This window comes from Cebus imitator, unplaced genomic scaffold (assembly GCF_001604975.1).
Source record: "Cebus imitator isolate Cc_AM_T3 unplaced genomic scaffold, Cebus_imitator-1.0 Scaffold737, whole genome shotgun sequence".
Lineage (NCBI taxonomy): Eukaryota > Metazoa > Chordata > Mammalia > Primates > Cebidae > Cebus > Cebus imitator.
The window spans coordinates 337,592-363,139 of NW_016108052.1; the positions used below are offsets into that span (position 1 = coordinate 337,592).

Consider the following 25,548-nt stretch of genomic DNA (forward strand, 5'->3'; position numbering starts at 1 on the left):
CACTGAAGCTTTGAACTCTTAGGTTCAAGTCATTCTCCCGCCTTAGCCTCCCAAGTAGCTTCGACTGCAAGTGTGTACTGCCACACCTGGCTAGTTTTTAATTTTCTTCTAGAGATGAGGGTCTTGCTATGTCTCAAACTCCTGGGCTCACGAGATTCTCATGCAATCCTCCTGCCCCAACCTCCCAAAGTGAGATACTGGGCCTGACTTCAGTAAGGAATTTTAAAATCTTTGGGGGTAAGGGTACTGAATTCCAGTGATAAGCAAGAAACACACAGTATTTACATATTCATTTACATTTCTCTTTCTCCTAACCCTTGAGACTGTACCACGTGAGAAAGCCCAGACTACCCAGAGAAACCACAGGAGGGTGTTTTGCTTGATAGCCTTACCGAAGTCCCCAGCTGACAGCTCATAACTTGCTGTCAGACATGCAAGCAGAACAAGCCTTCACGATTCCAGGCCCTGCCTTTCAAATCTTGCAGCTGAGGCCCAAGACATGAAACAGAGATGAGCTGTCCCCACTGTGTCCTGTCTGAATTACTGACCCACTGAAACCATGAGCTATTATTGCTCGTGCAAGCCACTAACTTTTAGGATAATTTGTTACATAGGATCACTAAAACCTTAACTCAAGATTAACATGTAAGAAATGAGGCACTTCTAATCATTTCTACTTTGAAAGTTCTACCAACTCAAATGCAGAAGTTTTGCATTTTTGGGGGGCTCATTCATCAATTTTGCTGTTTGATTCACTAACATAATAATCTGCCCCCACAATGAAGAATATTAGAATATATCCTCCAAATATGTATCTAAACTTAGAAATGAGCAACTCGACAATGATCTCCACTAGAGATTAAAAAGATCTTACTTTTTAAATAGCAGCGTTATGAAATATTAACATATCCTGTTTTGTAGGTACCTTCTATTTCAATCTAAACAGTCAACAGATGAGTAGTCAAAATTCCTAATCAGGTTACAAAAAGATTTAGAACCTGTGGTCCTATGCTGTTTTTTGCAAAATTTTGTGCTTCTGTTTCTTTAGATAGAAAACTGATTCCCAAACCCCTTTGTCTGATAGGTCCTCTACTCTTGGTTGTAGAAGGGAAGTGCTATGAATATGTTTAAGGCTGACTTCCATTAAACTGCAACCTCTGACCCCTAAGGGGAGGTGGAGTTATCCATCATTATGGGGAAACAGTCAGGTTAGGATCAATGGTTTGAATAATTCCTTTAAACTGCTTTCAATGGGTCACAGAGAACTAGGGTTTGAGGACACAACACTCTTTAAAGACATCTGATGTTTACTTGACAGTCGTTGTTTCAACAAAATGTAATGATTTTGTGAATACTAAATAACATGTATAACGTAGTAATTTATAAAATATTATCAAACACATTGGAAATGTAACACGTTTATTCTAATGATCTTTTATCTTCTTACCTGTATGTTCTAAATGTTTTAATGTCACATTGTCCACAGGGAAAAAGCTGAGGATAGCACCATATTCCGGACACATGTTTGCTATTGTAGTTCGATCAGCTATAGATAATTGTGAAACTCCACTTCCAAAAAACTCAACAAACTTCCCAGCCACTCCTACTTGCCTGAGGTGCTATATAAGGGATACACAGAAATATACACAAAATTAGCAAAGATTATCTGAAAACTATAAAATACAATTTCTAACCAGTGCTAGCAATGGTAAAGGAATGCAATCCTTCATTGTTCTTATGAAACATCAACTCGTTCTGGTTTTGTGGGTATTTAAGATAAGGAGTCAACAGAAGAATGGTTCAATGTCACTGTTAATCAGGGTAGAAAAGGCCTGAAAACTCAAGGTGGCTATGATTAACATTTTCACGTCTTGTAAATCAACTCAATAGTGTGTCTGTTTAGCTGGCAGCCCCTTTTCTTTATTTTAGAAACAGGGTCTCACTCTGTTGCCCAGGCTGGAGTGCAGTGATGTGATCACAGCTCACTACAGCTTCTAACACCTCAGCTCTAGCAATCCTCCAACCTCAGCCTCCTTGTAGCTGGAACTACAGGCATATGCCACCACACCCAGCTAATGTTTAAATTTTATTTTTGTAGAGACAGGGTCTTACAATGTTGACCAGGCTGGTCTTGAACTTCTGGCGTCAAGTGATGTTCCTGCCTTGGCCTCCCAAACTGCTGGGATTACAGGTGTGAGCCACTGTGCGCAGCCTCTTATTCTTTCTTAGCAGTGCATAAAACAGTGGTGTTCGCTAACCACTGACTGCATTGTAGACTTAATGAAACACTAGTAGACAGATGAGGCTGTATATTTAAATAAAAAAATTATATACTGGCTATAAAAATTTTTCAAATTATAACTACTGGCCAAAATGTTTACAGCATCTTTAACTACACACAAATTCCATTTTGGTAGGATTTGTTAACATGCAGTTTCAAACTTAATTCCTTCTAAAATTATTTTTCTTGGTTATTATACTATCAAGTAACCCAACCAGCTACTGTCTTTTCTAAATTGTAAAATGGTCTCAGATTGGTATAGGGACAGTGAGTAAGGAGGGGACTAGGAGTGAAACTATCCTCAATCTATGAGTAATATTAAGCCTAAGCTCTTTTTTTATAGATACAGAAACTCAAACTTTAAAATGTAAAGATGTTTCCTTACATTTATGGTTATATTTTTTAGGATGAAAGAAATGCAGATTAGCTATTACAAACCAAATGCTGCTTTCATAAAAAAAAATTACATGATTACTCTTATAAGGATCACAAATAGAAAAGGATCTCAAAAAAACTAATATATTCAATAAATGTAAACATACATAATAGACTAACTTTTTTAGCAATAAACTGTCAAAAACACATAGTAACAGTGTTAGGAAAAAACAGCCAGCAAAAGCAAAAAAGCAGCATTCATTTCAGGATGTCTAGTAAAGAATTGATTACTCTAAAAACATAATGGGATACTTATTTCCCTTTAGGAATAATCCTGCAATTCCCAATTTACTTCTTGATCTTTTGGTTCCATATACTGAATCGATAATTTCTCTAAGATGCCAAATTCTTTTCTAATTAGGGAAGAAGGATCAATACCAACTGCTGAGAGGGAGGCATTGTCCTTTCCTTACAAGATGCCAAATTCTTTTCTAATTAGGGAAGAAGGATCAATACTAAATGCTAAAAGGGAGGCATTATCATTTCCTTACCCTGTGGAGTATCCTGAAAGCCTTCATATTAATAATCTAACCAAAAATGCTGATTGGGATCTGAATTGGGATTATACGTGGAACATTTTCCAGGTACACTCATTTAACAAAATAGGACTTAATCACTAAAGTAAAGTTAGTAAAAGCCAGACATTTAGGAAGAAGAGTTACAAATTATTGTTCACTAGGAAACCCATGAGCCTATGTATTAATATGCTTCAGAAGCTCAGTGTATGTATTAAAGGCCTGCAGCCAGAATTTTAAAAATTACGAGAAAAGGTTTTTACATAATCCAGAGAAATGTTAAAATAGCAACAGAAAAATCTGATATATCACATTTCTACAGTCCACATTTTTGAAAGCATTACTTGGTAGAGCCACAGTTTCTAATGGGCAAATAATTCAATTAAAGAAGATACAATCAACTTTTGTTAAACATTTTTTTAAATTCATGTAGAAAAAAGAAAAAAATCATGTAGTCAACAATTATTTATTAAGGCAACAAGGCACTAATAAGATATAATGGTTAAGAGAATGAACTCAATAATCTGACTGCCTGGGTTAGAATCTTTGTGCTCCTCAGCCCTCTAACCCTTTGTTAAGCCACTAAACCTTACTGTACCTTAGTTTTCTCACAGGATAGTAATAGTATCCATCTCACAGGCTTGTTATGAGGAATAAATGAGCTAACAGAAGTGAACACAACAGATTTCTTCGATTTACTAGTACAAAGTAAATACTATGTTTGTTGTTATTACTATGATAAGCAGGATGACGTGGCTAATGTCAGAGACCTGAGGATGAAGTAATGAACCCAAATCTCATAGGGCTCTACCATTTATATAAAAATAAGGTTCACTAGGTCATAGAGCTACGACTACTTTAACTTACCTTTGTAATGCCAAGAACAACATCTATGGATGTAACAAAAGGGTTTGATGACCCAGTTAACTCACATCCAACAACCTCTGGTAAAGTAAGAGAAACTGGCAGACCGAGCATAACTGCTTCTGTTTCAATGCCTCCAACCCCTAACATAGTAAAGACAGGTATATTAGCACAGTATATTTAACAATAATTTATCTCTGTAACATCTGAATGTCTAGGTGTTCCATGAGCTTTTCTTACACAGTACCTTACAGAGTTGCTCTATTGCTATTAATGTGGACACTGAACCCAAAACCTTCCCAAAAGAATGACTCCACACACATGGTTGAAAAACTATTATTTTAACTTTATATTCATGGTAAAATACTGTTTTGTTTTTTGAGATAGAGTCTTGCCCTGTCTGTTGCCAGGCTGGAGTGCAGTGGCACGATCTTGGCTCATTGCAACGTCCACCTCCTGAGTTCAAGTGATTCCCCTGCCTCAGCCTTCTGAGTAGCTGGGACTACAGGCGCATGCCACCACACTCGGCTAATTTTTTTTGTATTTAGTAGAGACGGGGTTTCACCATGTTGGCCAAGATAGTCTCGAACTCCTGACCTCGTGATCCGCTTGTGTCAGCCTCCCAAAATGCTAAGATTACAGGTGTGAGCCACCTCACCTGGCCAATATTGGTTTTAAGTATATTCAAGGTAAAATATTAGTTTGAGTATTCATTATGCTAGGCCCTGTACTATAGTAAAGATACAGATATAAACAGAACCTAATCCCTGCCAACCTCAACAAGTTCAGTCTAATGAAAAAGACAAAAAAACCAACAATTATAACACCCTGTGCAAGAGTGAGTACAAAGTGAGGTACACTGTAGCAAGGGGAGTTAAGGCTTTCAGAAGATAACTGAGGTCAGTCTTGGATGAGTTAAAAGTAGCTACATTTCAACAAAAAGGAACGGTCGGCAGAATGCATTCTGCCAGAGGAAATAGCCTATGCAAAGTCAAGGTGTAAAAGAGCACAGCTAGCTGTGCCTGGGATTACCAGCACTTTTAGGCAGGTGAATCACTTGCGGCCAGGAGTTCCAGACCAGCCAGGCCAACAGGGTGAGACCCCATCTCTACTAAGAATATAAAAATTAGCTGGGCGTGGTGGCACATGCCTGTAGTCCCAGCTACCTGGGAGGCTGAGGCACAGGAATCACTTGAATCCAGGAGGTAGAGGTTGCACTGGGCCAAGATTGAGCTACTGCACTCCACCGTCGGCAACAGAGCAAGATTCTGTCTCCAAAAAAATGAAAAGAGACAGCCCACACAAGTAAAGAAATGACTAGTCTCTAAGATGGGCACGTATGAATGGCTAAAGAACACCAGATGTTGTGAAGAGCCTTGTATAAAACGGCAAGAAATTCAGACTTATAAAGAAGACCAGGAGAAGCCACAGAAGTACCTTAAACAAAGAAGTAACCTTTGCAGACATATCATCATCCTTATTCAATTACTTCACAAATGGTAGTGCTGTGCCAGGCATTGTGTAAATTTCTTTTCATAAATCCTCTTTTACAACAGTATCACAAACTCTCGATTAAGATTTTGTTGTTGCTATTGCTACTACAGATGAAAAAAACCAGAGCCTCAAAGAGGCTATAGAAACCCAATAATCTGTTTTTTTAAAATGTTCGTGACGTCCTTACCCCCAAGGAAATGAAATATATTTAGTCATTTACTTACCCCACCCCAGAATCCCTAAACCATTCACCATCGTTATATGTGAATCTGTGCCGACTACACTGTCTGGGAAGAGGAGGTCCTTTTCTTCAAAAACCACTCTTGACAAATATTCTAAGTTAATTTGATGAGCCATTCCGGTTCCAGGAGGGATTACTGCCACATTCTTAAAAACTCTTGAACTCCACTATATTTTGTTTAAGAAATACAAATGTTAGTATATGAATTTGTGCTCACAATCAAGCTATAATATTAACACTAAAAATATTCTGATTAATGTTCAATATGATATGTACAAAGTTTGTATCATGGACTGTATATTTGTAACAAATATACAGATACTGAACCTAAATATATTTTTTATTAAGACAAAATTAATTTAGGTCAAATAAAAATGTTCAAGAAGTCCAGACAAATGTCAGTATTCAGCTGTGTTCCAAAGATTCTCAGGAATGGGAAGAAAGAAAGAAAGGCTCAATGTACAAGACCCTCCCTCCAAGCTGTCTCTCCTAAACTAGAGCCACTGTTTTCATCTTTCTTTATACAATGAGGTTTCCAATAAGATTTCATTTGAAGAACAAAAGCATTTCTAAAGCCTTTGGCCTTCAGAAATGACTAAAGTGGCCAGGCAGAGGGCTCATGCCTGTGATCACAACACTTTGGGAGGCCAAGGCGGGCAGACTGCTTGAGGCCAAGAGCTTGAGACCAGCCTGGCCAACATGGCAAAACCCCGTCTCTACTAAAAATACAAAAAGTAGCTGGGCAGTGGTGCACACCTGAAATGCCAGCTACTCAGGAGGCTGAGGCATCATGAGAATCGCTTGAACCCAGGAAACAGAGGTTGCAGTGAACCAAGCTCATCACACTCCAGCCTGGGCAATAGCATGACTCTTCCTCAAATAAATAAATAGCCCAGGCACTGTGGCTCACGCCTATAATCCCAGTACTTTGGGAGGCTGAGGCGGGTGGATCACCTGAGGCCAGGAGTTTGAGACCAGCCTGGTCAAAAGGTGAAAACCCATCTCTACTAAAAATACAAAAATTAGCCAGGTTTGGTGGTGTGTGCCTGTAATCCCAGTTACTTGGGAGGCTGAAAAAAGAGAATTGCTTGAACTCAGGAGGCCGAGGTTGCAGTGAGCTGACATCATACCACTGGACTCCAGCCTGGGTGACAGAGCAAGACTCTGTCTCAAAACAAACAAACAAACAAACAACTACTAAAGATACAAAAATTGTACCTATCACTATTTTATATATTACAATACAAAAATTTCCTTGAATCATTTATACCTTAAAAAACTGAAGCCTCTCTCGATTTCTGCCGAATTCTACTTCTTGATTTTTTAACACTGTTTCAGGTCTAAAAGGAAGAAGAGCTGGCATTAAATGTATGTATTACAAAAAAGACTTGCCTTGTTTCTAAGCCATCATTCTTAGGCATAAATATATATACAAATATATTCTTAAAATCCTTGGAAGAACCATTTACTAGACTTTTCAGAATTATTTTTTCAACAAAGAAGTTATGCTTTAAATAACATACTACAAAGCTACAAAATGAATTTTATTTTACTGAGTGTAAGAAAGCCACATTACAGCAATGTCTAAAACTATACTTAAATGATAATAAAAATATACTTCGTTGGGTTATCTACTGCAAGAAAAGAGGAAGGTAGTAGCTTCTTCAACAACAAGCATGTACTTTCCTCCCCACTAGGATCTTGTGCCAGTTAAACTAGGGAGATGGGCGCTGATTACTGCTATGCAGCATTGACAAACAACATGAATTATTTAAACTAAGTGACAAAAATAACCTCTAAGCAGTAACATTTTTAGAAAATTATTTTTAGATGGGAGTTTCACTCTTGCTGCCCAGGATGGAATGCAATGGTGCGATCTCAGCTTACCGCAACCTCTGCTTCCCAGGTTCAAGTGATTCTCCTGCCTCAGCCTCCCAAGTAGCTGGGATTACAGGCATGTGCCACCACAGCCAGCTGGTTTTGTATTTTTAATAGAGATGGTGTTTCTCCGTGTTAGGCTGGTCTTGAACTCCTGACCTCAGGTGATCTGTCCACCTAAGCTTCCCAAAGTGCTGGGATTACAGGCTTAAGCCACCACGCCTGGCCAACTTTTTTTTTTTTTTTTTTAAACAAAGATCACTTTACTCTTTTTTTTTTTTAAAAAACAAAGATTGCTTTAATAATTCATGGTTGAGTGATCTTTTGAAGCCAAGCACATCTTAGTGAAATTTTTCTCAGGGCCTCGGGGAACACGGCTTTCTGAACCACTCCAATTATTTTACCCTTCAACGGCACTTACGGCAACAAAGTGCCATACAAACATTTATTGGCTCATAACCTGACTTCAATCTATAATTAATACTTCACTGACACATTAAAGGACACCAATGAGTCACTACCATCACATAGCCAGGGACTACTATATAACTGATCTTAATGCTTTAAGAGTCAAAATTATGGGGAAATGTTATACCAGATTAGATTTTTAGAAATAAAAACATAGCACAAAGCACTTACAATCTGCCAGTTATAAACAAAAGCTAAAGACATCAATGATTTTGAATCAATACATCTTCCTTTTCAGAAAATTAATTTATGTATAAGAGGTGTTAATCTCAAAAGTCAGCATGCTCCCTAACAACCAGGACAACTAGGCAACAGGAACAATTACATAAACTGCCAAAATTTTATGGCAAAAGACTCACAGATTATACTGAATCCTTAGAAAGAGCACACAAATTTTAAGTGTGCTCTTAAAATTATAGCCCCAAATTTTTAGAAGTAGGCAGATCTTGGAAGATCCAGGCAGGGACAAAGGAATTAACATATTACTTGGTACTTAGGATAACTCAATGGCCATTACTCTTAGCTACTCTAAATCCTAAATGTGTTAAACTTTTTAAAAACTAAAGTGTAAGTAAATACATTTTTAAAAGGACCAGGTGGAGTGCCTCATGCTTGCAGTCCCAGCACTTTGGGAGGCCAAAGTGGGAGGACTGCATGAGTGAGGTCTGTTTAAGACCAGCCTGAGCAGCATAGTGAGATCCCATCTCTACCCTCAAAAAAGGAAGATAAAATTAGTCAGACATGGTAGTGTGTGCCTGTAGTACCAGCTACTCTGGAGGCTAAGGTAGGAGGATCATTTAAGCCCAGGAGTTGGAGGCTGCAGTGGGCTATAGATGAGGCCACTGCACTCCCAGCCTGGGTGACAAAGAGAGACCCCTATCTCAAAAAAAAAATAAAAAAATAAAAAAATAAAAAATGGCTGGGCACAGTGGCTTATGCCTATAATCCCAGCACTTTGGACAGTCAAGGCAGAAGTATCACTTGAGGTCAGGAGTTCAAGACCAGTCTGGGCAACATAGTGACACCGCTTGTCTACACAGAAAATTAGCCAGGCATGGTAATGCATGCCTGAGGTTCCAGCTACTTGGGAAGCTGACGTGGAAGGATCACCTAAGTCCAGGAGGTCAAGACTGTGGTGAGCCATGATCATGCCATTGCACTCCAGCCCAGGTAACAGAATGAGACTCTGTCTCAAAGCCAAACCAAACTAAACCAAACCAAACCCCACTTTGGAAGGCCAAGGCAGGCAGATGACTTGAGCCCAAGAGTTTGAGACCAGCATGGGCAACAACATAGTAAGACCCTGTCTCTAAAAATAAATAAATAAATAAATAAAAATAAGACTTTGGAAACTTTATAGTGTATTTTTCAAGAAGCCATAGAACTCTTTTCTTTTCTTTCTTTCTAGAGTCTTGCTCTGTCACCCAGGCTGGAGTGCTGTGTGTGTGATCTCAGCTCACTATGATCTCTGCCTCCTGGTACAAGCAATTCTCATGCCTCACCCTCTAGAGTATCTGAGATTACAGGTCCCTGCCAGCATGCCTGGCTAATTTTGTGTTTTTAGTAGAGATGGTGTTTCGTCATGTTTGCCAAGCTGGTCTGGAACTCCTGGCCTCAGGTGATCCGCCTGCCTCAGCCTCCCAAAGTTCTGAAATTACAGGAATGTGTCACTGCACCTGGCCATAGAACTCTTTTTCTTATTTTAAAAAATTTACCTATTAGGAAATCTAGCCAAATCCTAGGACAGAACTCTTTTCTCAAGAGTCTCACTCTGCCATGCCCATGCTGCAGTACGGTGGCGTGATCTTGGCTCACTGCAACCCTCCACCTCCTAGGTTCAAGAGATTCTCCTGCCTCAGCCTCCTGAGCAGCTGGGACCACAGGTGCATGACATCACACCCGGGTAAGTTTTTGTAGAGATGGGGTTTCACCATGTTGCCCAGGCTGGTCTCAAACTCCTAAGCTCAAGTGATCCACCTGCTCTGGCCTCCCAAAGTGCTAGGATTACAGGTGTGAGCCACTACGCCGGGCCAACATGGTGCTCTAAATGCAATAAGAAAAGATAAGAAACCCCTAGTAGGGAAAAAAAAATGCTAAAACTATAAACAGAGAATGACTAATGAGTATTAGTCATTAGTATTAATGAATGGTACAAATGTACTAAAATGAAACCCCATTTTTCTGCTTATAATCGTCAAAAAGATGAATTATATTTACAGATAAATCTTAAGAAAGGTTTGCTTTGTTAGTAACAGAAAGAGAGAATGATACTTGGAGATCATCATGTTCACTAAATTTACTTCTTTTAGAATAACAGGAAATACATAAAAAAATAAATTCAATTCCAGTACATAGTGTGAAGGTAACATAATAGCAATTGAGTGGGAAGGAGAATGTACGTGATTTTCTTAACTGCAAAATAACCTGATATTAATCAACATTAAGAAAAACAATCTCATACTCAGGCACTGGTTGCAAATGAAAAGGACACAGGATGGGTGTATTCTCAATCTGTGAAGAAAATGTTCCTGAGTTTCGGCCTAGTTCTCCAGAATCACAAGATCCTCGGCAGGTAGTCTGGCCTCTGCAGGGAAGCTTCTTAGGCTGCACTTTAAGTGGAGAGAGCTTTCCTGCTTTCTGCAGGTCACCACCTCCAGGGTTTGGCGCATTCTGTATTGCACTGTCATTCCAAAAAGAAAACAAAATAAAGCCATTTAAAAGTGAAATTTTAAAAAATGCACACTTAAAAAAATGCACACTAGGAATGCTATATGGAAGTAAATGATGTTTGAATGCTAATATATCATTTGACTCAGGTTTCAAAGGCAAATCTCAGATTATGAAAAAAAGAAAAACAGGTAAGAAATGAAAACATAATTCTAAGCGTCCAGTAAAACCATTTTCATATACTCTACCAATTTAAATAACTTCTAGCAAGTACTGAAATAAGACTTTTTCCCCCCCTAACAACTTAAAAGAAATTTAGAACTACAGTTTATCTAGAGGGCAAAATCTCTCCCACGGGCTATAAAAAATTGCAGTCTTATTCTGCTACTGTAGGGAATGTTTTTAAAAAGTTAATTTATGGCAACAGGAATATGTCTTCTCTAGTTTGGTCTTGGTCAAAGGAGCCTTATAAATACAGGAAACTTATTTCAGTGGAAGGAAAATACAGCTTTAGTGAGCTCAAAGTTTTTAATCATCAAATAATTAAAAACATTCATGGCTCACATCTTTGGATTCTTTCTGAAAGACAAGTACTGTAGGTTAAAAAACAAAGAGGAAACAAAGCCTGAATTCAGAGGTTCACTCCAAAAGGCAGGTTCTAAAATGGCAGCAGAAATACATAAATATGAAAATAACTTTAAACAGACTAAATACAAAACAAGCCACCATTCCATAAACTTTTTACCAGTTGTCCCTTTTACATACTAGTCAACACTAAAGTTGCATGCTTTTCTCTGCCATAAATCATCTCTAATCCTTTTCCTCTACATGACACATTTCCAGCCAATCAACTTGCATGGCTGTCTATAAACATCTGTATTGAAGTACCATTTACTGAAGTCAATTTGTAAAGAATGGTCAACTGTCAGATCTGTTGGACAAGCAGGATGGACTTTCTTAGGATCACCTCCAAGAGTTTTCACTGCCTCCCTCATAGCAGCAAAATCCACCATTGCCGGTATTCCACTAAAAAATAAGGAATGGTTAAATTATAATTCGAATTGTTTTTTACACATACTTAAAAAATAATATGTACTTTTTCATTTTCATATTTAAAAAGTATCCCTGTCTAGTTTACATTCGTTTTTCATAACGTACTTATTATCTAAAGTTAGGAGTAACCTGGTTTAACGAGAATTAACATTAAACATTATCTGAGAACTGAATTACTCGGGCAAAGGTGCCAAAAATAAGAGAGAATTTTTGAAGGCATAAGTGAACTTCAAGGAAAGTGTCTGTGGAACTCTCTTCTGCCTTGTGTTTTTTTTGATGCACCCTCCCCTTTCCCCAGCTCCAGCCCCTCTCCCCCAGTGCCTTCGTGTTCCCCCTAAACTATCCATAGTAGCTTTTGCCATTTTACATTCATCCACCCATCTATCCAGCCAACAATATAACAAGCATTTATCAAATGCCTTCAATGTGCTAGACACCAATGGCACAAGGCCAAGTAACATAGTTCTGGTTCTCAGAAAACTTTTAGAGAAGATAAAGTAATGATTACAGAATAGTATCATAAGTACTATAAGAGCTGCATACAATAACAGCTTGAGCCCAGGAGGTCGATGCTGCAGTGAACTACGATTGTGTCATAATTGGACACGAGATATACTTCAAAGGTAGCACTGACAGAGCTTGCTGATAGACTGCTTAGAGGGTACTAAAGAAACAGAAAAATCAAGGCTAACTCCTAGGTTTGAAGCCTAAACAAATGGGAGTGTATGCTGCCATTTACTATGACAAAAAAGACTTAGAAAGAAATAGGTGGGTTGAGATAGATAATCAAAAAGTCAAGTTTTGGCCGGGCGCGGTGGCTCAAGCCTGTAATCCCAGCACTTTGGGAGGCCGAGGTGGGTGGATCACGAGGTCAAGAGATCGAGACCATCCTGGTCAACATGGTGAAACCCCGTCTCTACTAAAAATACGAAAAATTAGCTGGGCATGGTGGCACGTGCCTGTAATCCCAGCGACTCAGGAGGCTGGGGCAGGAGAATTGCCTGAACCCGGGAGGCGGAGGTTGCGGTGAGCCGAGATCGCGCCATTGCACTCCAGCCTGGGTAACAAGAGTGAAACTCCGTCTCAAAAAAAAAAAAAAAAAAAAAAGTCAAGTTTTTATGGCTGGGCAGAGTAGCTCACGCCTGTAATCCCAGAGCTTTGGGAGGCAGAGGCAGAAGGATCGCTTGAGCCCAGGAGGTTGAGGCTGCAGTGAACTACCACGGCATCACTGCACTCTGGCTGAGGTGACAGAGTGAGACTCTACCTCAAAATAAAATCAAGTTTCCATTTTTGAGAAACTTGTTGGTTATGTAGAGCTCATAAGAAGGTAGTTAAGCAAAAGCAGTTTTTGAATAAATGATATGTAAAACAGGTATCTAATTTTTAATGAATTGCTTCAGTTTAGAAAGGGCAAAATTCAAGTTTATAAACTAACCTTAAAATTAAAAAACACAGCCCTACAAAAGGGAGTCTGAATTCTTAGTTTTTATTTTTAGAGACAGGGTCTTGCACTGTCACCCCAGGCTGGAGTGCAGTGGGGTGACCACGGCTCACTGCTGCCTCAACTTACTGTGCTCAAGTGATCTTCCCACCTCAGCCTCCAGAGTAGCTGGGACTACAGGCATGCACCACCATATTTGGCTAATTTTTTAAATTTTTTTATTTTTGTACATACTTGCCCATACTGATTGCAAACCCCCGGGCTCAAGTGATCTTCCTGCCTTGGCCTTCCAAAGTGCTGAGATTACAGTTGTGAACAACTCCCCCACCCAAGGAGTCTGAATTTTAAAAAGGAAACACACTGAGAATTTGTTCACAAAAAATAAACTCATTACTCACGTAAAATCTTGAAGAAGAACACGGGCAGGGAAAAAGGGCACTTCAACATTGCTTTGTTTGGTTTTCCAGTCTAAAATGTTCATAACATCTTCCTTCTTCATGAAAAAGCCATCACAATTTCGTACAGCAGCTTCCAGCAGAACCCGTATTGAGTAAGGCAGAGCATCTGATTCAAGAAAATATTACTATTAACAAGCAAGCAGTCACACCTATATATTATAAAAATATGCCATTGTAAAAAGTCAGATAAAGACAAAGATGTACTGTCTTCTCAACTTCAACTATTCATTTTTAGTCTAACAAACTAGAGGATGACACCATTCATGTTAACATCAGGTAAACTTTTCTAATTTTTCTAATTAGGCACAATTTTTCTAATTGACTTTCCTATACATAAGCTCAAAGCCCTGAAAAAAGCAGAGAGAGAAACCTTCACACAAGAGCTGCATTAATTTAGGAATATCATACTGTAACCATGAGAAATACTGACATTCGAGGAATTCACAGAAAAACTAAAGGGCACAGAATATCAGAATTCAATTCCATAATGTCGACATCCTCTAGTATGGCAAAAAGAAAATGATTAAACTGCATAAAAGTCTGTAATAAATTTAAAATATTTCCATAAAAACGATTAAAGTTTAAAAGTAAATTGGAATGCTTGGGTAAGTAAAATTCATTTCACAAAAACTGATTCATTAATTACCTTAAGGACACAACTCAGAAAGTGATTTCAATATTTTTAAATCTTCAGTCATATTTAATTCTCACACCAGGTTGTGCCACACAAAAGTGTTTACTTAGGATTTAAAGAGAAGGCTGAATTAATACACAGTTAGTTGAATAAATCACTGTAATCCACACGATGGCTAACCATGCAACTGTTTAAAGGAATGAAGAGTTACATGCTGATAAAGAGTGAGCTCCAGAATGTAAGAGAAAAAGCATGGCAGAACAGTATTTATAATACACTAACTTCCCTGTAAGAAAGGGAGTTTAAAAATATATCAATAATATATCATTTTAAAATAATCAAACCTAAGACCACCAAATGTATATTACGATACATAATTTTAAAAATATATTAGCATGTATATTTCAATAAAAAGCAACAACGATAGGATAAACTGAAAAGCTAAGCATATATCTCACACAGTATTTCAACTGTACCTCCTTATCAGGAGTACATTATTGGTACTAAGTACAAAAAGAATCACAAAGAAAGAAAAGTATATTCAGTCATTAGTGCTGCTATTATGAGGCTGTGATTTGTGTAATAAGCAGCAAGCAAATAAGTACTTTTTGTTACTGTGGTTTAATTTAAGAGTATACAAGTATAAAATCAAAGTAGCTAATGAGAGCTAAAGTAACACTAAGTAGTTTTTTGTTGTTGTTATTTCACAAGAACGTTTGCAGTTTGGGAATGGAATTGTTAAAGTTGAAGTCTGGGAGAAAATGCTAAGTGGGTGGGGTGGGGTGGGGCGGGGAAGGGGGCAGCAAGGACTTCCGTTCCTGTGAGTTATATTAGTTCAGATTGTCCAACCATTGTTCTATATGTGTAATTTAGTTAATACTGCTCTGTTTAAAGGATAAACAAGTCCTAATGCTCAAAGTATGTTAAAAGTAGAGGCAGTAAAAAATCCATTTTTAAACACACTTTTGTTGGTTTTCAGGGAGGCCTGTCCCCTGGGAGTGGTATTGTTAACCAACCTTGTAGAGCTAGATGTAGTACTGTGCTTAGTCACTGAAATGACAGAAGAGGGAAAGGGTGAAGGGTGAGGCTCTCTGCTAACGTCTCCATACCCAGAGGACAGGTTTTAGATTTTAACCACAGGTCTCTAAGTGCATTTTTGGTAAAGCATCTGTTTATTATGGACAAAGTTCATTCTTTATTTTGCAACATCTATGCTTTATAGATGTCCTGAGTTGACAATGTATGATAAAAAGCAGAGCTAGTGAGTTAGCCAATTTGTAAATATCTTGCTATAATTGATAGAAAAGATGCATCTTGAACATGGAACTGTTAACCCACCTAGATAGCATGTATCAGGACTTATTCAACAGGTGGCAGCTGAAGAGCAGAAGATAGCTTTGGGGTTCTGAGCTGATAAAGGTTCACGATATGTGAAAAAGCGCAACACACACTGTATGATCTCAATCACATAAAATTGGATGTTATGTATATACACACAAGACCTAGAAGGGCATGTCAAACTGCTTATGATTGCGGATGACTTTGTTCCTCATTTCTTGTTTTAGTTTCCAATAATGCACGTTAAATTTTTTAAAATAAAGCTTATTTTTTAAATCTGGAAAAAAAAAATCACAGTAGCCAAGTTAAAAGAAAAAAAAAAAGTCCTTACATTTCAATTGTAAACATGGATAGGAACTCAAGATTTATTTTTCTCTTCCTGAAAAATAGGTATTTTTCCTAGCTCTGTCACTGGAAATGCCTAGAATAACAAACCCTTAACAACTATTTGTTGTTTCTAAATACTATTTCCTAAACACACACAACAAAACAGTTTTTCAGAGAAAAACGGCTGATTGTAGTCTGGAGAAGGGTATGTACAAAATAACCCTGGGACACCTTGTGCCTGAAACCAAAGAGGTTATCAAAGACTAATGGGGACACTAATGGGTCAATTTGAGCATCAGAATGAGGAATAACTATGATTCACCAAAATCCATCAAATATATAAATAGCTCTTAGATCACAGTGACTCTTAAAAAACCTTTCATTGATCACCAATGAAAGTTGCTAAGGCATCAACTCATTACTCTGAAAACTGACAAGTAAAGGGGGAAAATCAATAGTTAATATTATCTTTCCTTATTTCAGGTAACCAAATAGAGAAAGTACTTTGTTATATAAGAATCGCAGTTAGTAAATGTGGAAGAAATTATGTTATTTGAAAGATCCCTAATGTGCAACACCTAATGAAATAATGAATCTAGAGAAGGATCACAAATGGGTGCTAAAATCATTAGGATTTTGTGGATGGGAAACTTGCAAGCTGGTAACACTCATACCCACTTAGCATCGCCCCAATAAGATATTAGAGATATCTGCCTCCTGATGAAACAAAAAACTACATGTACTAAACAGGACGTGTTCTTGCAAAAATACGTATATAAATAAACCTGAATCTAATTAAACATCTAGCTCTAACTTCCAGTTAACAGGAAATACCGGGGATAGTAGTAAAGTAAAATGAAACCCCAAAGAAGCTATCAGCCAAATCTAGAATGTGGGACATTCTATAGGATAAAGAATCTAGTTTTTTCAACATAAAAAGGGCATAGAAAAAGGAGAGGACACCATTACAGACTTTTAAAAAGAAACTTAAAAGACATAACCCAATACTATGTGTTGGCCCTATCTGGATACTGTCTGAACCAACCAAATGTAAAAATGTATTTTTTGAGGCAACCAGAAAAATCCGAATGTGAACACAGTTTCAGATTATATTCAGTGACTCACCGCCTGTAATCCCCACACTTTGGGAGGCCGAGGCGGGTGGATTACTTGAGATCAGGAGTTCCAGACCAGCCTGGCCAACATGGTGAAGCTTCGTCTCTATTAAAAATACAAAAATTAGCCAGGTGTGGTGGCGTGCGCCTGTAATCCAAGCTATTCAGGAGGCTGAGGCTCGAGAATCGCTTGAATCCGGGAGGCAGAGGCTGCTCTGAGCTGAGACAGTGCCACTGCACTCCAGCCTGGGCAACAGAGCAAGAAAAAAAAAAAAAAGATTATATTAAGAGATTACTAATTTTGTTAGGTATAACAATGGCACTGCGATTTTTTAAATGTCCTTTTATGCATCAGCTATGCATATGGAAGAATATTTACAGGTTAAAACTGGTAGAATATATGAAACAAAAGATTGGCAAAATGCTGAAAAATGGCTGATAATTACATGCTGGGGATAAGACTATTCTTGCCCTACTTTTTTCCCCCCATTAAGAATATACCTATTGGCCAGGCATGGTGGTGCACACCTGTAATTCCAGCACTTTGGGAGGCCGAGGCAGGGGGATTGCTTAAGCCCAAGAGATCAAGACTAGTCTGGGCAACAAGGTGGAAACCCTGTTTCTACTAAAAATACAATAAACTGGCCAGGTGTGCTGACTCATGCCTGTGGCTCCAGCTACTTGGGAGGCTGAGGTGGGAGAATCACCTGAGCCTGGGAAGTCAACGCTGATCCTGCCACTGCACTCCAGCCTGGGTGATGGGAATGAGACCCTGTCTTAAAAAAACAACACTAAAATGAATATATTTACTGACTTTTCTAGTACATTCCAGCACTAGGTGAACAAATGAGACATGGTATCTGCTCTTACGAAGTTGGAGCCTACCGGGAGATCTGGACCACAAACAAGTAAACAAATATTTAGAAACAGCAGGTGCTATAAGGGAAGTGAGCAAGGTTCAGGATAGACAATGGCACTCTTAGATGGGGTAAGCAGTGAAAACACCTCTGAGAAAGTGTGATGACCAGCAGGGAGCAGTGGCTCATGCTTACAATCCTAGCACTATGGGAGGCGAGGCTGGAGAATCATCTGAGGTGAGGCGTTTGAGACTAGTCTGGCCAACATAATGAGACTTAATTTTTTTTTTTAGAGCAGTTGTAGGTTCACAGCAAAATTGAGAGAAAGGTATAGAGATTTCCCACATGTCCCTTACCCTACACATGCACAGCCTCCCACACGATCAATATTCAGAGCTGTATATTTACTATAATTGATTGACTTACATCAACATATCATAATCACCCCAACTCCACAGTTTACCTTAGGGTTCACTCAGCGTTATGTACCTCCCTCTTCCACACATAAAATTTTCACACATAAAGACTGATAAAGTTATAAGCAAAGTAGAAAAAGGACTACAGTAACAGAATTACTAGATTCAAAGCGTGTATGTTATTTACTACAAGTATGACCTTTGGAAAGTGACTAAGTTGATACATTTTCTCACTAAAATGGAATTGTCAGCTACCTAACAGAGATGTGAAGAGTATCTTTCTTACCTCATCTATCTAGTTAGTACACGTAAAGCTCTCAAATTACAATAAATACTTGGCACTTAATTGATACTAGTTTCCATCCTTGCCTCAATCAGAAACAAAAGAAGCCCCCCAAACCAAGGGGAATTACAGGGGAAATTTTTAAATAGAACATTTGGAAGTAATAAGAAGGAAAATATTATCACAGAAATTACATACAAGATTAATCTTTTATTTAGATAATTATTATGGAAAAACAACCTCAGGAATATTTTTTGTTTATAAAAGTTATAAACCCACTAGAAAAAAAGACAGAGGGAGACAAAGCCAACAAAATTTTGGAAAACAGGAAGTATTACTAGACAGATGACTGCTAATGGATTGAGCGGAACAAAGGAGAGACAGCTGAAACTTAAATGTCTACATGGGTGGAAAGCCAAGCAGAAACAAAGATTAGGAATCAGGATTGCCTGGGATTTCTCAGGAGGAGTGTTAAAAGCTAGCAGACAATGGAACAATCAATGCCTTCAAAATTCCAAATGAAAATAATTTCCAATCAAGAAATTTATACACAGGAAAACTATCAACTAATCAAGCAAAGTCTCAAAAATGTATTTCTCAGGCATCCTTTCTTAGGAAGCTAGTGGAGGATATGCTCTATAAAACTGGAGAGTAAACAAAAAATAGAAAACCACTAAATCTTGCAAAGTCTCCAAAACAAGAGAGAGCAGACTCTTCTATGACAATGGCTGTGCAAGCTATAATGCAGTCACTCCCAGGTGGAGCAGAAGATAAAGTCCAGATAGGACGTCACCAACAGAAGAAAGAAAATAGCCGATAGATTACATGATCATACCGGGAGGAGGAATTTCGTTCTTTTGAAGAGTTCAGAGATGATTTATTTATGAGGACATTAAAAAAAACTAAACAAACAAACAAAAAAGACAATCCATTAATTCCAGGAAAAAAACAAAGTTGTATGAGAGATGAGATACAATCATCATTTACTACACGGATTAACTAAGAATATATATAATCCTAATAATATAAACACTAAACATCGATTCCACCAAAAATTGTGAGTCGCAAAAATATACAAAAGTGCCAAATTATCATTTTCACACTACAAAACTACTAAACTCTAAAATCGGACAATCAAGAAACAGCAGTATAAGCACGGCAATTTAACAACATGGAGGAAATTACAAGAAGAGACATTCAAGGGAACTGAGAATAGTATTCTCTGGGAAGTAGAAATTGGGTACAGGGCAAAAGGCTACTGTTTTGGTTACAACCAAACTAGTGGGGTTTTAAAAAACTCTTATTTAAAAATTAAAAAGCAATTATCAAGTAAGAGTGCTATGAGAAAACACTAATCACAAATGTATTTTATTTTATTTTTAAGACAAGGCCTTGCTCTGTCGCCCAAGCTAGAGTGCAGTGGTATGATCATGGCTCACTGCAACCTTGACCTCCTGGGCTCAGGCAATCCTCCCACCTCAGCCTCCAGAGTAGCTGAGCTACAGGTGCACACCACCACGTCCAGATGATTTTTGTAATGTTTTTTTGTAGAGATGGGGTTTCGCCATGTTGCCCAGGGTGGTCTCAAATTCCTGGGCTCAAGCAATCCTCCCACCTTGGCTTCCCAAAGTACTGGGATTACAGGCATGAGCCACTGCACCTGGCCTCACAAATGTTAACTGGACATTTTGTCATGAAGAAGCACCAACTATCTCAAATTTGTATAAATTTGTAAAAGTAATGACTAGAGACCTACTGCCAGGAAAGATGCAAATAAATATGCCACTCTCTCTCAAAGCAAAAAAAACGTATTTCTCCCTGTGGAAGCCAATCTCCAAGATGATACCACTAATACTTGCCTTCTGGTCATCATGCTCTCATATAATCTGTACTGAAATCAGTTCTGCTTGTCTGACCACGAGAGCATGGCAGAGATGACAGTGTGTGCCTTCCAAAGCCAGGCTATGAAAGTATTTTGGCTTCAGCCTTCCTCGCTTAGATTACTCGGTGAGAGGCCAGCAGCCTGTTATGAGACTACTGAGCAGTACTAAGGTGAGGCCCATGTCGAAAAGAACTGAAGCCTCTCCATCATCAGGGAGCACCATGTGAGTGAGGCCTTGAGCCAGAGCTATTCAACTAAGCCACTGCAAATTCCTGACCTACAGAACCTGACCATCATAAATCTATGTACTGTTGCACTTGGTTTAATCTGTTATTCAGTAAGATAACAAATATGCTTTTCCTCAACTTTTCCAACAATAACATCTGCAATTGTTTATTTAGGACTAAGGCGCAGACACAGAGGTGCTTTATATAAATTATTCCAGTTAACCCTTAAATTAAACCTACAGGTAGATCTGTTCTGGAGTGCAGTGGCATGATCACGGCTCACTGCAGCCTTGACCTCCTGGGCTCAAGTGATCCTCCTGCTTCAGCCTCATGAGTAGCTAGGACCACAGGTGCACACCACTGCAGCCAGTGAATTCCAGTAGAAGAGTTACAACAATAGAGAGTAAACCAGAAGATGTGAAAAATGGACACATGCTCCAGTTTTTTCTTTTTTTAAATAGAGATGGGATCTCCCTATGCTGCCCAAGCTGGTCTCCAACTCCTGGCCTCAAGCACTCCTACAACCTTGACCTTCCAAACTGCTGGGATTAAAAGCAGAAGACATCATGCCTGGCCTTGGTTTGTTTTTCAACATTAATTCTACGTCTCCACTTTCGAACAGGTATAAAGTTCAGGAAGGCCCATTTATTCCCTGTCTTCCCCCCTACTCTCCCCATCTCACCTCTACATACACTCTCATACTCCACCTATACCATCTTGCAAGTTCCCTAAACTTCAGAACCTCTCTGATCCCCACTCTCACCACATCTGTTCTTCAATACTGTGGGGATTTTCTCCTTACTTGTCAGCACCAGATAATCCATGCTTTCCTTACTTACTCAGTTAGGGTTAATGCGGTTCAATCTCTCACTTCCCCAAACCCTACATTTATTGCCATTTTATTCTTTTATCCTATTTGCCCAAGAAAACACCAATCCTGTTTTCCCCACCCCTGCACTCTGCAAACTGGTCCACTCCAAGTCACTTCCCTGCACAAGAACTATTCCCTCTTTTCTAAAACTAACTTTACTGGCTGGGCACAGTGTCTCATGCCTATAATCCCAGCACTTTGGGAGGCTGAGGCAAGAGGATCACTTGACCCTAAGAATTCAGACAACCTGGGTAACGTTACAAGATCATCTCTACAAGAAAATGAAAAATTCACTGGGTGCAGTGGTGTGCACCTGTGGTCCTAGCTACTCATGAGGCTGAATGAAGCAGGAGGATCACTTGAGCCCAGGAGGTCAAGGCTGCAGTGAGCCGTGATCAGGCCACTGCACTCCAGCCTGGGCGACAGACAGAGTAAGACCCTGTCTCTAAATAAATAAATAAACCAAATCAAATCAAATCAAATCAACCGTAAGTTTACTGAGGCATATTGTACATATCTTATAATTCACCCTTTCCAAATGTATGATTTAGCGATTTTTGTAACGAAAGCTTACCAAGTTGTACAATCAATATTATAAATCAGTTCTAGAACATTTTCATCATCCCAAGAGATCTCTCATGCTATTGTTAGTCCCTCTCCCTTTCCTCTCTAACTCAAGAAACCACCAATCTACTCTTTGCTTTCCCTGGGCATTTCATATGAATGGAATCATAGCATCTTGCTCTGGAGCAAAGAGCAAGCACGCTTACTACCCATTATAAAAGACCTGGGTTTCCTGTCTGTGTTTTTTTTCACTGAGCCTGCTTTTTACAGTTCATCCAAGTTGTAGCAGTTACCTATAGTCAATTTCTTTTTACTGCCAGATAGTATTCCATTGTATATCAAATTTTTGCCTACTCATTACCCATTGCAGGACATTCAGTTTGTTTTCAATTTTCAGCTATGAATAATGCTGCTAAGATCATTTGAAAAGCTTTATGTAATGTTTTCATTTTTCTTGTGTAGACACTTACGAATGAAATTGCTGGGTCACATGGTAAATTTATGTTTAACTTTTTAAGAAACTGCCAAACCGTTTCCCAAACTGGCTGCACTATTTTACATTCTCACCAGCAATGTATGAGGCTTCCCATTTCTCCATATCTTCCCCAACATTTGTCATTGCCAATCTTTTATATAATACCCATTCTAATGGGTATGAATGGTAATTTGTTGTGGTTTTAAGTTTTATGTAGAGGAGGAAGAATGAGGAAAAAAATTCCTAAAACGTCAACGCAGAGAAACTGGTACCAAGGTAAATACATGATTATAATCTCAATCAGGTCCTCACTATTCACCCAGAAATCCCAACATTTCCACACTCCATATCAATTGATTCTTATTTTCATCCACTCTCCTTAAAATTTAATCCTTATTTATCTTCTACAGGACATAGCCCCACTTCCCAACTAACTGATAAATAGAAACTAACAGTTCCTACCTCAACTTCCTCCTCCTATACCCACAAGCCTTGCTGCCTTGGGATTCACCCTTTCACCAGTTAAGGGAGCTGCAGACTTCCTCCTACTAAATGATAACTTCTCCATAGGAGTTTTGCATCCTATTCCCATTAACCATTTTAGGACCCAAGAGTCATCAGTCATTTCCTCTCTCCTCTTTTTGCAAACTGGTCTGCAATTCAATTGGTTTCTTTCCATTAACATTTAAACAGCTCTCAGCCCCAGGTGACAAAAGAAGTTCTGCTTTCGTCAAATTCTCTGTATTTTCAGTGTCCACTTTACTACCTTCCCTTCACCTCAGCCCTAATCAATATGATTTCTATCCTTAAACACGAATGAAGCAGGTCTAGCTAGAGTCCCAGTAACCCTGTAGCAATATTCAACAGAGCTAATTACCTAATTTTTGAAATACTCTTTCTACTCAATTCCATAGCACCATCATCCAGTTTTCTTTCTAACATATTGCTGGAAGACAATTTTCCATGTCTCCCATCTCACATTTCTTCAAGACTTGGGAAGAGAGGCAATGACTGCCTTTGTTCCAGACTATTTTTTTCAGAGATGTCTATATACTGAATAGTCTTGGAATATACAATAGCATCTCTCTCTGGAGCAAAGAGCAAGCATGCTTACTACCTATTATAAAAGACTTGGGTTTCCTAAACCATAGTTCCTTTTCTGTGACACAACCCCTGTGTATGCAGGTGTTACCTGGCCTTCTTAAACATTACCCTACAGAAACTAGAGCTTGGGAAACCAACAGAAATACCAGTATTAAGGATAATGCTTTGCTGTGAGTAATAAACTTGTCCATCGTCCCTGACCCAAGAGTCAGGTGCCTTTCTGCCAAAACACATGAAACTATGTCAGGCTAACTTGTTAACTTGCAAGGAAGGTAAAATTTTAAATCCTTTATAGGTTTTTTTTTTTTTTTTTTAATTTTAAATAGAGATGGGGTCCCACTATGTTGCCCATGCTGGTCTTGAACTCCTGGGCCCAACAGATCGTCCCGTCTTGGCCTCCCAAAACGCTAGGATTACAGGCATGAGCCACCAGGCTGAGTCAAGCCTCCTTTGTAGTTCTTAACACTTCTGGGTAGCCCTATTTTCCTTGTTAACCTCTACTCCTTTATCTGATCTTTAAATTGGAGTTCCTCAGAGTTCATTTTGAGGATCACTTTTTTTTCTTACTCTATACTGTTTCCTTCAGGGAGTGCCACTGCTCCTATGGCTTCAATTTTCACTACATCTACAATAATAATTCAAAAATATTTTCTGCAGTCCAAGTCTGTCTTCTAAGCTCCAAAACCACATGCCTAATTCCTCCTGAACACAGTTACTTTAATACTGGTTATGTTCCCAAATTCACTAGTACCTAAGACTTGAACTCGGTGATTTCCCCTCTGCCCCTTCCCCTTATCATCACCTCATCTTCCATCCCCTAGTGTAGTAAATAGCACCACCATTCATCCAGATGTTCATTCCAAAACATCGAGGCACCTTCCCCAATGCCTCTCCCGTATCTTTTTGTCTTCTATCACCATCACCATTAAAGCTAGTCTAAATCACCACTACATCATCTCTCACTTAGGTTCCACAGGTGGTCCCTCCAACCCCATACTGTGCTTTTCAAAATGTGGTCCTAAACTGCTGATGCCTTAGCAGGACTCAAGCAGTGGCACCAAATTGCACTTCAGGCTGAGTATCCCTAATCCATAAATCCAAAATCCACCAGGTGTGGTGGCTCACGCCTGGAATCCCAGCACTTTGGGAGGCCAAGGTGAGTGGATCACCAGAGGAGTTTGAGACCAACCCGGTCAACATGGTGAAACCCTGTCAGGTACGGTGGCTCACACCTGTAGTCCCAGCTACTAGGGAGGCTGAGGCAGGAGAATCGCTTGAACCCCGGAGGAGGAGGTTGCAGTGAGCCGAGACCGTGCCATTGCACTCTAGCCTGGGCAATAAGAGTAAAACTCCATCTTAAACAAAAAAAGAAAGAAAGAAAGAAAGAAAAAAAAAACTCCGGAGTGCTCCAATGAGCATTTCCTTTGAGCTTGATGCTCAAAAAGTTTCAGATTTCAGATTTTCAGATTAGGGATACTTAACCTGAGTATTCATATTGTTTATTATAATCACACAAAATACCAGTTTCACTTAAAAATGTCCCTACAGGCCGGGCGCGGTGGCTCAAGCCTGTAATCCCAGCACTTTGGGAGGCCGAGGCGGGTGGATCACGAGGTCAAGAGATCGAGACCATCCTGGTCAACATGGTGAAACCCCGTCT

General features: G+C 39.0%; 1 protein-coding gene across 1 annotated transcript in view; it reads right to left on the minus strand.

Moving 5' to 3' along the window:
* IREB2 (iron responsive element binding protein 2) overlaps nucleotides 1–25,548 on the minus strand; it is a 62,036-nt gene that overhangs the window by 22,810 nt on the left and 13,678 nt on the right. Inside the window, exons 3-9 of the mRNA XM_017519360.2 lie at nucleotides 13,736–13,901; nucleotides 11,732–11,869; nucleotides 10,638–10,856; nucleotides 7,101–7,170; nucleotides 5,814–5,997; nucleotides 4,099–4,238; nucleotides 1,448–1,619 (exon numbers count right to left, since the gene is read on the minus strand). Coding sequence (XP_017374849.1) covers nucleotides 1,448–1,619; nucleotides 4,099–4,238; nucleotides 5,814–5,997; nucleotides 7,101–7,170; nucleotides 10,638–10,856; nucleotides 11,732–11,869; nucleotides 13,736–13,901 — 1,089 coding nt within the window. The remainder of the gene's footprint in view (nucleotides 1–1,447; nucleotides 1,620–4,098; nucleotides 4,239–5,813; nucleotides 5,998–7,100; nucleotides 7,171–10,637; nucleotides 10,857–11,731; nucleotides 11,870–13,735; nucleotides 13,902–25,548) is intronic.